This window comes from Phocoena phocoena, chromosome 19 (assembly GCF_963924675.1).
Source record: "Phocoena phocoena chromosome 19, mPhoPho1.1, whole genome shotgun sequence".
NCBI classification, from domain to species: Eukaryota; Metazoa; Chordata; class Mammalia; order Artiodactyla; family Phocoenidae; genus Phocoena; species Phocoena phocoena.
The window spans coordinates 18,061,375-18,076,502 of record NC_089237.1 but is presented as its reverse complement, the minus strand read 5'-3'; the positions used below and the strand labels follow the sequence as shown (position 1 = coordinate 18,076,502).

The 15,128-nt window shown below is 52.8% G+C and overlaps 1 protein-coding gene across 1 annotated transcript; it reads left to right on the top strand.

The window, feature by feature from the left end:
- The first annotated feature begins 855 nt into the window (after positions 1–855).
- Positions 856–14,629, top strand: HROB (homologous recombination factor with OB-fold). The gene is made up of 10 exons (XM_065897969.1): positions 856–957; positions 2,192–2,242; positions 5,404–6,573; positions 7,788–7,871; positions 8,989–9,129; positions 9,746–9,854; positions 10,043–10,128; positions 10,503–10,628; positions 12,466–12,586; positions 14,538–14,629. The coding sequence occupies exons 1-10, from the start codon at positions 856–858 to the stop codon at positions 14,627–14,629; spliced, it is 2,082 nt and encodes a 693-aa protein (XP_065754041.1).
- Positions 14,630–15,128: the final 499 nt, after the last annotated feature.

Sequence of the window (15,128 nt, the reverse complement as noted above, 5' to 3'; positions counted from 1 at the left end):
CCGTGAGCCATGGCCGCTGAGCCTGCGCGTCCGGAGCCTGTGCTCTGCAATGGGAGAGGCCACAGCAGTGAGAGGCCCACGTACTACACACAAATAAATAAATAAATATTTTTAAAAAGATGGAAACCATGACAATTATAAATAATGAAAAATGCTGTGAAGGAAATTAAGCGTTGTGATGGGGAGAGGGATGTTACTTGAGAGATAAGGTGACAGGGAAGATCTGAGATCTAAGCTGAAACATGAAGGATGAAAAGAGCCCGACGGAGAATACCTTGCTTAATATACGCGTGGCAAGAATAGATGGATGGATGGATGGAGAGATGAACAGACAGACAGAGCAACAGGGTAGATTCTGGTGTGAATGAGAGTCCCGCTGTAGTACTCAGTCCCTAGTATGCTTAACACAAGAGAGGAGCGTGGGCAGGATGGGATGCAATGGGCCCCAAATTCCCAACCTTGCTCTCACCTGAGCGCGCATTGAACAAGCGGATTGGGCCCTAGGGGCCGCTGGGGGGCGACCGAGAGCTCATTCGTTTCCCTTTAAGGCCGGGGCGGAAGACTGCGGTGAAGGGCCTTTGTGTCGGCGGGATAGAAATAGACCTGCCCCTTTAAGAGGGCGGAGACGCTGAGTGGCGGCGGCTTCGAAAGCGGCCTAGGACGCCAGCCGCAGCTTCCCGACCACCCACCTTCGGCCTCCACCTGGGCTGCGAAGACGCCTCTCTCCGAGCTCGCCCCAGAGACTCTGTCGCCCGGACTCTGACCCTGCCACCTGGACCAAGGCCGAGGCCCCGGTGACCCCTAGAGTCGGGGTCTACCCGGCCAAGCCGCGGCCGGAGACTACCGGCCGTCGCCATGGTAATGCCCTGCCTGGGACCACCCGGCCGCCCGGTCTCCTGGCCGCATGGACCTGCCTTCCGGGTTCCAGCCCCTCCCCCGTGCGAGCTGCAGGGCCGGGTTAGGGTTTAGGAGAGAGCTCGGTGGGGTCGGGAGGCCTGGGCCCTAGTCAGGGCTCGACGTGGACGCGCCCGGACCCTCAGGGAAGGCCTCTCCACTCACCTCCCTCTGGGCCTCAGTTTCCTGCCTCTTGCCTTCCATTTCATCCTGGAGAACTCCTGTTCATCCTTCCCGGTGTGCTCAAACGTCACGCCTCTTGGGCCCTCCTTCTCCCCCTAACCCTTCCAGTCTGATCCTTGACGTTCCGGGATCGGTCTCCCTAACTGTAGCTCTTGCTGCTCTGGCGTCTGAGGTTAGGCACAGCCCTTGACTCTAGGAGTGACACACTTTTAATGTTGGCCACAGCAGCCCTGCTGCCCAGAACGAAGGAACTGAACTGTGGACTGGGAGGCATCCCACCCTCCTGGGACCCTAGCTTTTGGGTGTTGGATTAGATAAAAACTACTAGCTTGACTCTCAGACTCAAGGCCACTAGGCTGGGCATGCTTGGATTTATGGGAGTGTCCTTATGTTTGACAAAGGTTCCAAACACCAAACCTTTGGGATGTTGCAAAATCCTTAGGCCCACTGCACAGTGCTGGGTCTAAAGAATGACGCAGGCTCCCGTGGGCAGTCTTCTCTTTGCTTCCTCCCTCTTATTACAAGATTAATGCAGGGCTTCCCTGATGGCGCAGTGGTTAGGAATCCGCCTGCCAATGCAGGGGACACGGGTTCGAGCCCTGGTCTGGGAAGACCCCACATGCCGTGGAGCAACTAAGCCCGTGCGCCACAACTGCTGAGCCCACGTGCCACAACTACCGAAGCCCGCATGCCTAGAGCCCATGCTCTGCAACGAGAAGCCACCACAATGAGAAGCCTGCGCACTGCAACGAAGAGTAGCCCCTGCTCGCCACAACTAGAGAAAGCCCGCGCGCAGCAACGAAGACCCAACACAGCCAAAAAAAAAAAAAAAACAACAACCAAATAAATAAATCTTAAAAAAAAAGATTAATGCAAATGGACCTGAGTGAATTATTTTACAAGAAAGGATTCTAAGTCATCTAAGTCTTTAAGTAAATCCCATCTCTTCTCTCCTCATCCCTTATTCCTCCCCCCAACACTAGCAGAAAAACAAACAAACAGAAAACAGTAAACCTGATGGTCTTGTTAGAATTGGGAAAAAGCAGAGTGAGGACAGAATGTACTTGCAAACGGTATTTCTCCTCCAACCTCAATTGCTTTGTTTTCCTTTCAGGCATGCAGTCTGCAGAAGCTGTTTGCTGTGGAAGAGGAGTTTGAAGATGAGGTAAAGAAGTGTTGGTGAACAGAGATGGCAGAGAAGGTCTTAAGATGTAAACACCCAGGCCCAGAGCCCAAGTTTCCTTTTACTTGACATGTATATCTTTTTTTGTCTGTGAGAGGCTGAGAAATGATGAGAAATGTAAACAACCCACTTAACTGTCTTGGAAACAAATGAAAAACCAGAAAGATGAGCTGCTTAATTGTCATACCTTTAAATTATAAGGGCCCTTGCCTGGAAGCTGTGTCACGTGGATGATTGGATTCACCTTCACGATGACATACTTTTTTTAAATATAAATTTATTTATTTATTTATTTTTTGGTTGCATTGGGTCTTCGTTGCCGCAGGTGGGCTTTCTCTAGTTGCGGCGAGCGGGGGCTACTCTTGGTTGGGGTGCGTGGGCTTCTCATTGCGGTTGCTTCTCTTTGTTGTGGAGCACAGGCTCTAGGCATGTGGGCTCAGTAGTGGTGGCTCGCGGGCTCTAGAACGCAGGCTCAGTAGTTGTGGCTCACGGGCTTAGTTGCTCCGCTGCATGTGGGATCTTCCTGGACCAGGGTTCGAACCCGTGTCCCCTGCATTGGCAGGCGGATTCTTAACCACTGAGCCACCAGGGAAGCCCCACGATGACGTACTTGATGTGGGAAGAAAATTTAGGGAGAGACAGCACAGTTACTGGACAGCAGGAGGCCTGGGGTCACCAACTGGCTACCTGAGCCAGGGCAAAGTACTGCATTCTGTGGCCTTCCATTTTCTCTCCTATCACACGTGATGGCCGTTCTTCTGCCATAAACACTCTTCCCTTCCCCCTCTCTCCTCAGAAGATGACACGTTAGACTAGATATGAAGCTGGCATGTTAGAATCACCTCTGCCGAGGCCCTACCACACACCAGTTACATCAGAATTTCTGGGAATGGGCGCAGGCAGGGGTATTCCTAATCTCTGGGTGCAGCCAGAGACCACTGAACTAGTGATCTGCACAGCTGTCTTCCCACTCAGATCTAACAGATATAGTTTCATCTAGGAGGCCCAAAATTGCTATCTCAAATCCTTTTCAGAAAGAAACAGGATTTAAATGAGTAAATCTCCAAAAGGTAAATAATTGCTTAAGAATACAGCACCAGGGACTTCCCTGGTGGCGCAGTGGTTAAGAACCCGCCTGCCAATGCAGGGGACACCAGTTCCATCCCTGGTCCAGGAAGATCCCACATGCCGCAGAGCAACTAAGCCGGTGCACCACAACTACTGAGCCTGCTCTCTGGAGCCCACGGGCCACAACTACTGAGCCCGCGTGCCACAAATATTGAAGCCCACGTGCCTAAAGCCCGAGCTCCACAACAAGAGAAACCACTGCAATGAGAAGCCCGCGCACTGCAACGAAGAGCAGCCCCTGCTCGATGCAACCAGAGAAAGCCCGTGTGCGGCAACAGAGACTGAACGCAGCCAAATAAATAAATAAATAGATGAAAAAGAAAGAATACGACACCAACAGCCAGGATGGCCTCCTGACTCCAGTCTAATGTACATGGAAACTATTAAACTACATTTATAGACTAGAGTTGCTCTAGTTTTATCAATGACAAGCCATTCAAGCCTACTTTTTTGTCTCCCAGTGATTTGCTTTAAAAATCACGTTTAGAATTTGTCCGGATGCCTAATTGGTGCCTAGTGAGATGGTGAATGCTGCACCAGGGACCCTTCTGGCAGCCACAGTCCCATGCTTCCCTTCCTTTGAGGCTTTTGGAACCCGAGGTTTGAAGGGAAAAGCAGACCTTCCTCAGACCTCTTAAAATTCCATCTCTGGCTTGTCTCATTCATTGAGGCCCCAAGACATAGTGACAAAGGCACTTATGGGTTCCAGTCCTGGTTCTGTGAAGTTACTTAACCTCTCTGAGTCTCCGTTTCTGTATCCATAAAACAGGGACAATAATAGTACCTATTCATAGGGTCATCATGAGAACTCATGGAGAGAATTCTGGTAAAATGTTTACATGGTACCTGGCACCCAGTGAGGTTTTTCAAATGTTAGATGTTTTGTTATCACTTGGGGACTTGATTTTTGTTTTTACAAATAATTCAAAACTGCCAGGTTTGTCAAGGAGATATGCGTCCTTGTCTTTGTCTTTCAGCTTTGGAGATGTGTAATTACGGGCTGAAAAAAATGACCCTCCTGGGTCTTACCAGGTCATGGTAGGACTGCTAGGCTAGTAATGGAATTAAGAGTGAAGGACTCTGACAGCTCAAGTTTCTGTTCCATGACCAGTCCCTTTCCCCTTTCCCAAGACAGATGACATCATGTCTGAGAGTGAGCTCTTCAGCGGAAAAGGGCTGCATCAACTCCCAGGGCCATCAGGATTTTATTGCTGCTGTAATTATAATATTATTATTACTAAGTCCTAAGGTAGTCCTGTTAGAGTATGCTACTCTCCTGATGATACACGAAGCAAGAAAGATCCTTTCTCTAGCCTGGACAGTCCAGTACAGCAGCGGGGGGTGGAGGTGGAGGGGACCTTCCTGTCAGTTAAATCAGCAGTTCTGACACCTTCGGAACAGGTCTGTTGCTCTTGAAGGTGTCAATCTCCCCTTGCTTCCCAACCGGAATCCATACTTCATTTACCTGCCTGAAAAGCTATATTTAACTTCTATCTATTTTGCAGGCTCCAAGGACTCTCTGGCTTACTGAAGACTAAGCGTGTGCGTGTGTGTGCGTGTGTGTGTGTGTGGTGGGGGTGAGGAGTGGGTGGAGGACAGGCAGCAGGACCAGATGGATAGATGCCTAGTGCACAGGCTCGACACCACGAAGCTAGTTTCCTTGAGATGGGTGTGTGACCTTGGATGATTTGTTTGACTCCTGGGTGACCTGGTTCCTTTGCTTCTCCTACTGCTCCCCCAACTGCCGCCACCACCCCTCCCCACCCCCCCACCTGAGACTGAAGAAAGAGAGAAGCTACCTGAAGACTTAACCTTAGAATGCATCTGGCAGAAGCCTCGTTGTGGGCTCCTGGGCGAGGTCAAAAGTGGTGAGAGAGTCCACCACTGCCTTTCACACCTTGGTTTCTTGTTTGCGAGTATCTGTACACACAGACACACGACGTGCCCGAAGCAGTAAAAGCAGAGTGTTCCTTGATTTCCAGATGCCAAGACCTGCTGTCTCTGCTTCTTTGTAGGATTTCTTGTCGGCTGTGGAGGATGCAGAGAACCAGTTTGTTGGCTCACGGCCTGTGAATGCTGGATGCTTGAGACCTGTCTCTTCCCGGCCACAGGAGGCCCAGCTACTGCCATGCCCCACTGCTCCTTCAGAGGCTGCGGGCCTGCCAGCCCTGGGACTCCGCCTTTCTACCTCCGGCATGCCCAGGGCCGTTGGAGGTCCACCTTCCACAGGAACAGCTCCCCTAAGGCCTGTCTCAATGTCCAGCAGCTGGACTGGCAATCAGGGAAGAGTGACACTGACAGAAGTGCTCAGTGAGACCCCAGTAAGACCCCAGTCCTCAGTCTCCCACCCCCAGCTCACCTTCAAGAGCAAACAGCAGGTGATTGGTGGCTTTGAGGGGCCTGAACAAGATGAATTTGATAAGGTCCTGGCAAGCGTGGAGCTGGAGGGCCCCGTCATGGAGCTGGAACTTGGAGTTAGCGGTGAGGCCACAGGAATCCTGCCCACCTGGCAGCGGGAGGACTCAACATTGGCTAAAAAGGCCCGGGCAGCTGATCTGAGCAGACCTTGCCAAAAGGGGCCCGTGTCTGCAACCCACATAACTGGTATCCCGTCAGCTCGGGATGTGCCCCCGTATCCTGTTGTCCGCTGTGGGACTCCACAGTCCCGCTTGAGGCCTGGTGCCACGGGTAACCTTCCTGTCCCAACTGCCTCAGTGGTTCGCGGTCAGCAGCCCCATTGGGAAGTCTCTCCCGGTGGTCCCCCTCCTCAAGCACCCCAGCCTCTCCAAGCTGCTGGCAGGCTCATTCAGAGCAGCCCTCAAAATCATTTCCCTGGTCAGCCATTCCAGTCTCCAAATGACTGCTTATCTGGCAAACCTCATTTTCTTACACCACAAACTCCCAACTCAAGCTGTGCTACTCCCTCAAGGACTATCTCTGGATTATTTCCTCGGGGCCCCTTCCAGCCCCGAGCTCCAGCGTCTTCTGTCAAGTCTCCTGTCAGCACCCTGAAGGGCCCCCGTCCTTCCCCAGTCCCTCAAGCTGCTCTGCAGACGCCCATCGTCACGAACCACCTGGTGCGGCTGGTCACTGCTGCCAACCGGACACCCCAGCAGCCCACTTGCACTTCCACCCGCGCCAAAACGCGTCGCTTCCCCGGCCCAGCAGGGCTCCTGCCTCACCAGGTGAGTGACAGCTTCTCTCTGGCCAGAGCCTGAGCTCCCCAGGCTGCTGGGGGCCCAGGAGAGCAGCAGAGTCCCAGAGGATCTTCACGCCCCCCAGGGAGGGGAGGAAGGAAGTGCAGAGAGGGAGCGTTTCCAAAGCTGTGGAGGAAGTCAGAAGAAGTGGGAAGAATTGAATGCTTGAAAACCCACATGTGAGATGCTTAAGGCTTGAGAATGTCACAATTTCCATACGTTTGTTGAACATCTACTGTTTCCTAGCACCAGGGCAGAAAGATTCATTCACTTATATTTGCTAAAGACTGGTATGTGTTGGGCACTTTGCTTGGACCTGAGAATACAGAGATTAACATAGAAATAATTCCCATCCTAAGGAGCTTCCAGGAGAGTGGAAGAAGCAGACAAACGATTACACATAAAAGGCACAGGGAGAGTAGAGGTCATTCCCTGGGTGCTGGGGAGACACTGGGCTCCTTGGACTTGCTGCGTGGGCTCTGGAGGGACGAGTAGGAGGTTTACGGAGGTGTGTGTCAGAAGGCTGTGTCTTGGAGGACATTTCAGCAGTGGAAAGACGGGAGAGCATGTGCAAAGGCACAGATGCTCTGGGAGATCCACAGAATCACTCATAGCTGGTGTGGGGTCAATGTGGGGGAGTTGGGGCTGAGCTGCGTGTGTAGATTTCGGCAGCAGTGGAGAGACAGGGTCCATCAAACTACTCTTGGATCAGATCCCAGATAATTGGACTCCGAGGATCTGGTCTGGTTGTGATAGGTTACCCCCTTTCCTCACATTTGAAAGGTGTTTGAAAAGATTCCTACCTGTTAACTTGCTCTTCCCTGGCACTTTTAAGAGAAATCCAAGGAGACCTGGGATGGATCTCTGTAGGGAAGGATGAGGTCCCTGAGAAGGGGTGTGGTTTGGAAAGCTGCCCCTTTACTCATCTCAGGCCTCTCTATTCAAGTCATCGCCCCCTTCAGGAAGCCCTGGGGTTTGTTCCTGGGCCAGCTCTAGCTTCCTCACACTCCCAAAACGATCCCCAAAGCATCTTTTTTGAGCTGCCAACGAGGCTCCTGAGACTTCCTTAGGAGAGATGTACTATGTGTTAATTGTCCCTGGTAGTTTCCTGAACTCATTTATGTAACCCAGACAAGAAGCTGTACTTGTAAATAACAGCTGCTGAGCTTGCTCTCGCCTTCTCCTCCTCTGTCCCCTTGTAGCACAGTGGGAAAAATCTGGACGACATCATGGTTTCCACGCCCCAGACTCCGACTCATGGTGCTCTGGCTAAATTCCGGACAGAGGTAACTAATTCCATGCAAATGTTAACTTCCTGGGGATCGTTTAAGAGTGAGGGACATCCCTACATGTTTCAGTAGCTGAGGATCAGAGTCTGTGCTGCTCGGCCCGTTCCCTGGGGTCACACACCACAGGGCATTTGGGGAGGTGGCAATTTTCCTGGCATAAACTGAAGCCTATCCTGATGCCAGAGGGGTGTGAACCGATACCATGAGTCCAGCCTTCTTTCCCAGCTAAGAAAGAAAGGCCCAGCTAACTCCATCTTCCCTCAGAGGAGGAGAGTGTAATAGCTGTCGGAATTGTATCTCAGGACCCCTGCCTTTCAGGTTTCTGGGCATCAAGCTGGGAAGGACCTGGCTTCATCTTGCCTCTGGTGGGTTCCCTCTTGGTGGGTGAGACCCAGCCTCCCTCCTCCCTGGGATTCTGGTTGACCTGCTCCGTTCCCAGACCCACTTTTGCTTTTAATTCTCTCTAGAAGTTTTTCTCTTTCCTGTAGCTCTGCAGATCCACCAGTCCATTTCAGCTCCAAAGCAATAAATACTCACCTGGATTCAAAGCATTTTTTTTTTTTTTTTTTTTTTGCGGTACGCGGGCCTCTCACCATTGTGGCCTCTCCTGTTGCGGAGCACAGGCTCCGGACGCACAGGCCCAGCGGCCATGGCTCACGGGCCCCAAAACATTTTTTAATATAATAAGGTGAATAGTTAAAGCCAGAGGCATCCCAGATAAAATATAATTGGTTTCAAAATTGCCTGGAAGCCTATAAATATATGTGGGAGCTCCCTAGCCCTAAGACTTGGCAAGTCCGTTGTAAGAGACAAGCATAGATAGCCTTTTGCATTAATGTAATTAAAGTCAGGGCCTGATTTAAAGTAAACAAATGCCTCAGTGAAAGTACTTTTGCTAGTGTACCTTTGCTATTGCTTCTCAGTGAAAGATGTGATATGCCACAAGGTTTCACACACCATTTTCTGAACTTGGAGATACACGAAGGGAGAGAGTGTGGCCACCGTGCTGCAGGGAATTCACCCTTGCTCTCCCACCCCTCTATCCCAGCTCAGTCAAGGCCTCTAGCAAAGCGGACCTGTTAATGCAGGCTCCCCTTCTGCTCTGTTGTGCCAGATTGTTACTAGTTCCCAGGCATCGGTGGAGGAGGACTTTGGGCGAGGGCCCTGGCTGACCATGAAATCTGCTCTGGGCCTGGATGAGAGAGACCCTACCTGTTTCCTCTGTACCTACAGCATCATCATGGTGCTGCGGAAGGTAAGGGTCCTGGGTGCTGAGACCCAAAGGGAAGACCATTTTTATCCCTTTCACCAACCTCCTGCCCTGTTCCACCTTAGGAAAGGGGCTCTCTGTTTGCTCCCTGCTACCCCAGGCCTGTCTCTGAGTGGCAACGTGAAGCCCCTTCGGTTGTGTCTTCCACTCACCTGCCTTTTCACAGTATCTGGCATAGGTGGAGGTGGGTTATGGGCATGTCTCTGCACATCTGGGCCCTGAATGGGGTAGGGTAAACACACTGCTACCCCTAGAGCTCCCCAGAGATCAAAGGTCACGTGCAGACTCACGTTAGTACGTGTGCTGATGTATTCCTGCCTGTGGCCTGTGAGATGGAGCTCTATATGAATACATACACATAAACACACAAAAGAAAGGAGGCAGGGCAGACAAATGAAAGGCCCGCCAGCTTCAGGTCTGCCAGAGGGAGATGGGATGAGCCCTGTAGACTGCCTCTTGGCCCTCTGAAAAGGAAGACCATCACCACACCAGTGCTCTGCCCCCCTCCCACTCCACCCCCCTCCCTGGGTTGTCCTGGCACACTTGGGAACCTTACAGGTGGGACGTGGCTGGCTCAGCAAATGCCTCTCCTTGTAACCAGGCAGCCCTGAAGCAGCTGCCCAGGAACAAAGTCCCCAGCATGGCAGTGATGATCAAGTCCCTGACCCGGAGCACAGTGGACGCCAGCGCGGTTTTCAAGGACCCCACGGGTGAGGAGTTAAGTCCTGGGAGTGTCTGACGAGTGGCCGCATTGAGGTCAGGAGCTGAGGAGGAGCCACCCTCTCCATTTGCAGTTGGGAAAATTGAGGCGGTTTCCAGCCCCCTTCCCCTCCAGGGCCCAAGCCAGTCACTGTGCTGCCCTTGGCCCTGATACTGATGGGCGGTGTGGCGTTTGCAGGAGAGATGCAGGGCACGGTGCACAGGTTGCTGCTGGAGACACGCCAGAATGAGCTGAAGCCTGGCTCAGTGCTGCTGCTAAAGCAGGTACGGGAGCTCCAGGTGGGGACCTGCTCTCCCGCCTCCCGCCCTGGAGGAAGCCCCGGGTTGTCTCTCTGGCTCCCTGCCCTCCCAGGGCCCAGGCAGAGTGGCTGCCCTAGTGCAAGACCTTGGCTCACTGGAGCCGAGTAAAGGCCTGACTGCCATCCTTCAGGGGGCAGATGGGGGTGGAGGTCGTGCTGTGAGGGGCTGGGGATGGGGTACGCAGTTCTACTCTGGCAGCAGGGCTGCGGCAGGAGTGATTTCTGTGACCCTGGTGCAGAGGCTAGCAAGGGTGAGGCAGGCGGGACTGGGTGGCCGTCCGGCAGCACCTAGCGCTCTGTCAGGACATTGGACACCTTCCCCCCCTTTCTCTACTCCAGATCGGAGTGTTCTCTCCTTCACTCCGAAATCACTACCTCAACGTGACGCCCAACAACCTGGTCCACGTTTATAGCCCAGATTCTGGGGATGGGAACTTCCTCAAGCCATCTCAGCCCTTCCCTAAGGTAAGAGGAGCAAGATGGAGTGGGGATGGGTAGAGCCGCTTTCCGCCTGGGTCTTCTGATTTCTTCCCCTCCTCTATCCTGGGGAGCAGGGATGTGAAGTGGACAGTTGCCCTGAAGTGAAAAGATGCCCTTTGGGGACAGGGCCATCTCCTCCTGTCCCTGGTCCAGCCACCTGCCAGATGGCACAGTAACAGGACCTAGAGGAGCAGCTGGCTTCTGGGTGGATCCCTGAGTGTCTGATGGCAGACCTGAACATTGGAGAGCATGGGAATCACTTGAGAACTAACCGAGTTGAGGGTCCACGATGGGGCGGGGCCCTCAGTGAGTGACTGAGGGTTGGATTTGCTGCAGGTGGCAATGCAGAGAACAGACAGCTGCAGATGGTCTGTCAGGTGAGCCAGTACTTGCTCTGCATCTTCCCTCCTGGTTTCCACCTCTGCTAGGTGAGGGGGCGCCGGCCCAGAACTCCTTTGGGAGCCAAGGGAGGCTGGGTTCCAGGCAGCTCCACTCCAGGGTGAGGGTGCAGGGCCCGGCCTTGACTTGACACACAGTGTCCCGTCTGTGGCCACCCCCACCTTCCTGGGATCCTGGGTTGTCGTCATGACCTGGCCTGGGGGTCAGGAGACCTAGGTCATGGCCCTGCTCTGCTGGAAATTTGTAACATGACCTTGGGCAAGTCCTGTCCCCTCCCCTGCTGTTGCTTTGTCTATAAAATGAGTGGGTTAGACTAGATGACATCTAGTCAAGTTACATGCTTAGTTCTAACTTGCTGCTTCTCATCTTTCTCCCTAACCTTCTTCATTCTCTCAATATCACCCCACTTCTAAAAATAGCATCTTGATTTCCATTTTTTTTTTTAATTATTTTTTTGGCTGCGTTGCATCTTTGTTGCTGCGCGTGGCTTTCTCTAGTTGCGGCGAGCGGGGGCTACTCTTCACTGCAGTGCGCAGGCTTCTCATTGCAGTGGCTTCTAGTTGCGGAGCGCAGGCTCTAGGGCGCACGGGCTTCAGTAGTTGCAGCGCATGGGCTCAGTAGTTGTGGCTCGCAGGCTCAGTAGTTGTGGCGCACGGGCTTAGTTGCTCCACATGTGGGATCTTCCCGGACCGGGGCTCGAACCTGTGTCCCCTGCATTGGCAGGTGGATTCTTAACCACGGTGCCACCAGGGAAGTCCCATCTTGATTTCCTTTTAAATTTCAAGTCACCCCAGGAATTCCCTGGTGGTCCAGTGGTTAGGACTGTGTGCTTCCACTGCAGGGGGCACGGGTTCGATCCCTGGCCAGGGAACTAAGATCCCCCTCGCTGCAAGGTGTGGCCAAAAAAAAAAAAAAATTTCAAGTCATCCATACTTGTTGAAAAAAATTGTACAGAATAAAGCAATGTGAAACTGACCCTTCTCCACTTCCATTCCCTAGGGCTAACCATGGTTAACAGGTTTAATTACTAATTTTAATTACCTGTTCATATATTAGCTAGTTTGGGGATTGTTAACAGCTCATTTTTAATTCCAGGCTAACTCCTCAGCATAATTCTGAATGGCGTCTTCACTCTCTGCTCCAGTTATAGAGATTCCCTAAAACATCAGATACCAGCAGAATTAGAAAAGAAAATCGGCCAAAAGTTTTCTGTTTTTCTTTTATTTTTTTAACTGTCTGCTGTTTGGGGTGTTTGGCGTTTCAGCCCCCTCCCCACAGCATGGGCCTGGGTGACTGGCCGCTGCCACGTTCCTCTCTCCTGTCTTTCCTGAGCCCCCACCTATTCCTTTGAGGTTGTTTGGGCAGAACTGTCCAGAGGGATTTCAGGGGCACAGGTATTGGTAACCAGATCCTCTGTCCCCAGGATCCAGGAAGCTTCCATGAACGCCTCCAGCATGAGACCGAGAAGCCTGGGAAAGGCCTCAGAATAGCACAGAACCCAGAGGCAGGGGCATCACCTGAGAAAGAACTACTCCCAGAAGCAGGTAAGGCCGTCAGCCCACCCAGGAGCAAGAGAGGTTCTCCTTCTATTTCCTCTTGAATAGCTCAGCCAGATTGTTCCTCTTCCTGTGAGTCTTTGGATCTTACAGAATCTTAACAGAAATCCGATGTGGTGTGTTCTCTGGCGAGGCTGCAGGCCACAAACTAATTAACACAAAGAATGTGAACCGAAGCGCCCCACTTTCCAGGCCATGTGCTGTTAGCCACAGGGGGAGATAGACTGGCACCATCCTTGAGTCTTCTGTGGACTGATGGCCAGACCTCAGAGGCAGATTTCCCCATAGTGACTAAGCTCCAAGGCCCTCCAGATGGTGCTGAGGGGTCGAACATCCATGAGGTTAGGGTGGGACCAGGATACATACCTGAGAGGCCCAAATACAGACCTTTGAGGGGAGGGCCAACTTGTTCCTCAGGAGGGAGCCTCACCCAGGTGAAGCTAACACAGTCCAGGTCTGGTCCTTAGCTCTTTGATTCAACCCTGTTTGGCCCGAAAGTTCGTGGGATTATGGATAGGTGTCTTGGCGTTAACCAAATTTCACAGTAGACCAATGGGTAAACCACAAAGCCCATTTCTTTATATTGTATGAAAAAGTATCTACCCCGTATGCTGGAATCTTCCCTAGAATCTTGTACTGTCTCCTTGTAGGTCAGCTTGATGACAAGCCGAGCCATCATCAGAAGGCTGCTGGTGGTCATAGTATAAGAGTGAGGCGAGTTGCCTGTAGAATGTGTGGTTGGTGTCATATCTCCACTGTAGGGACAGATCTGCCGGGCAGGCAGCTGCTGGTGGTGGCCGGGCAGCGCTAGGAGACACAAATGCGGATTCCTACTATGATTCCCGTTTTCCTAGGCTCACACTGGCTGGCTCACTCCCCTTCATTTAACCTAGTGTTTCTTCAGACGGTCACAGTGTAGCTAGTGAGGGGCAACTTTTTTTGTTATAATCAAATTGCCGTCCTGCTTCCCTGAGCACAGGGCTGGTCACCCTAATTAAATTTGAATGCCCCAAAACTGACTTCTGTCCTTCCAGCAGCAGTGTTTATCGAGTGCTCTGTGCCAGACTGGGAGCTGGCCTCTGCAGGTATAGTTTCCAGCCTGACTGACTCTAGGGCTGCCTGATCCCGTCCATTCAGCGGGAGTTTTCTAGTTGGAAGCTAGGGCTCTGGTGTCAAAGGGATGCTACTTGGGGAAGTTGTTGACCTCTTTAAACCCTGTTCTCTCAGGTAAAGTGGGGATTATAACATGAACTACCACGAGATGCCCTCTAAAGGGGCCCTGTGAGACCAAAATGAAGTGATGAGTATAACATGGGCAGCCCTGTGCTGGCACCCAGCATGCCCCCGGTATGTGTTAGCTGCCCTTGTTAACAGTCCGAGTAGCAGTAGGGCTTACTGAGGTCAGCTCTGTTTCCAAGTTCTCAGACAGAAGCACCCCATCCAGGAACTGTAGTCAGGGACAGTTACTTTTGTCCCCTCTGCCTACGAGGCACTTTGGGGGAGGGGATGATGATGTCTCCCACTCTGCAGATGAGAAACCAGGTTAATGAACTGTGTGATTCTGAACACATCTAGTGACTCTTCCTGGCCTTCTTTCTCCCTCTGTCCAACGCAGAGGTTGCACTAGGGGACCTCTGCTCAGGCACGGTACCTCTGGATGGAAAGAGGAGCCATGAAGGCCCGAGGGGAGACTCTTTCTTAGCAAAGTGGCCCGGGCGTTTTGCCTCTGCCTTTGTTGTGTGTGGGTATGTGGGGGGCAGAGGGGAGGTGGAAGGCGGGCCGGCCTCAGGCCCGTCAGTGTGGGTGCTGGCGGCTGGGCGAGCCACCTTCCTGACAGCCCTCCCGAGGGGCGGGAGCCTTGGCTCTGAGTCACGTGGAGCCCTAATATTATCACTAAGTCTCCCCGCCCTCTCTTCCTCCCCCACCCCTGCCACCGCAGATGACCTAGATGGACTCCTGAGCGAGCTCCCTGAGGACTTCTTCCGTGGCACCAGCAGTTGGGACTCCCCCAAGGCAGGGCACCCCCCATGAGCCGGCAGCCTCTCAGCACCCAGGAGAGAGGAAGACCAACACAATTGGAAAACAAAGTTCCGGGACTTCTCTGGCTGCTCCCACCCTGGACACTTACCCTGAGAACACCCTCGTCCCTCGGGTTCTGCAGTGCCGTCACTTTGGGTCTTCCTTTGGCAACCGGAACTCTGCCCAGGATCAACTCTCCAGCTCTACTGTCCTCCAAGCCCTCGGGTGCATATCCCTTCTCCTCTCCAACAGGGAAGGTGTGCCATTCTCCCACCTCAGCTTGAATTTAGGATGCTGGGCCTGGTCCCTTTACTCCCTGGTCCGCGGGCAGCTGAGGAGCTAAGAGGAGCCGCGCCACAGCAGTGGCGACCTGTCCCTCTGGACAAGGAAGGAACGCTCAGACTTCCCTCTGCGTCGTCTCTTGAGGCCTGTAGCTGGCCAGCTCACCTGTGCCCAGGGCTCCCAGGAGCGGGGGCAGGAGTACGGCTGAGGTGCCTTATTCTGAAATAAA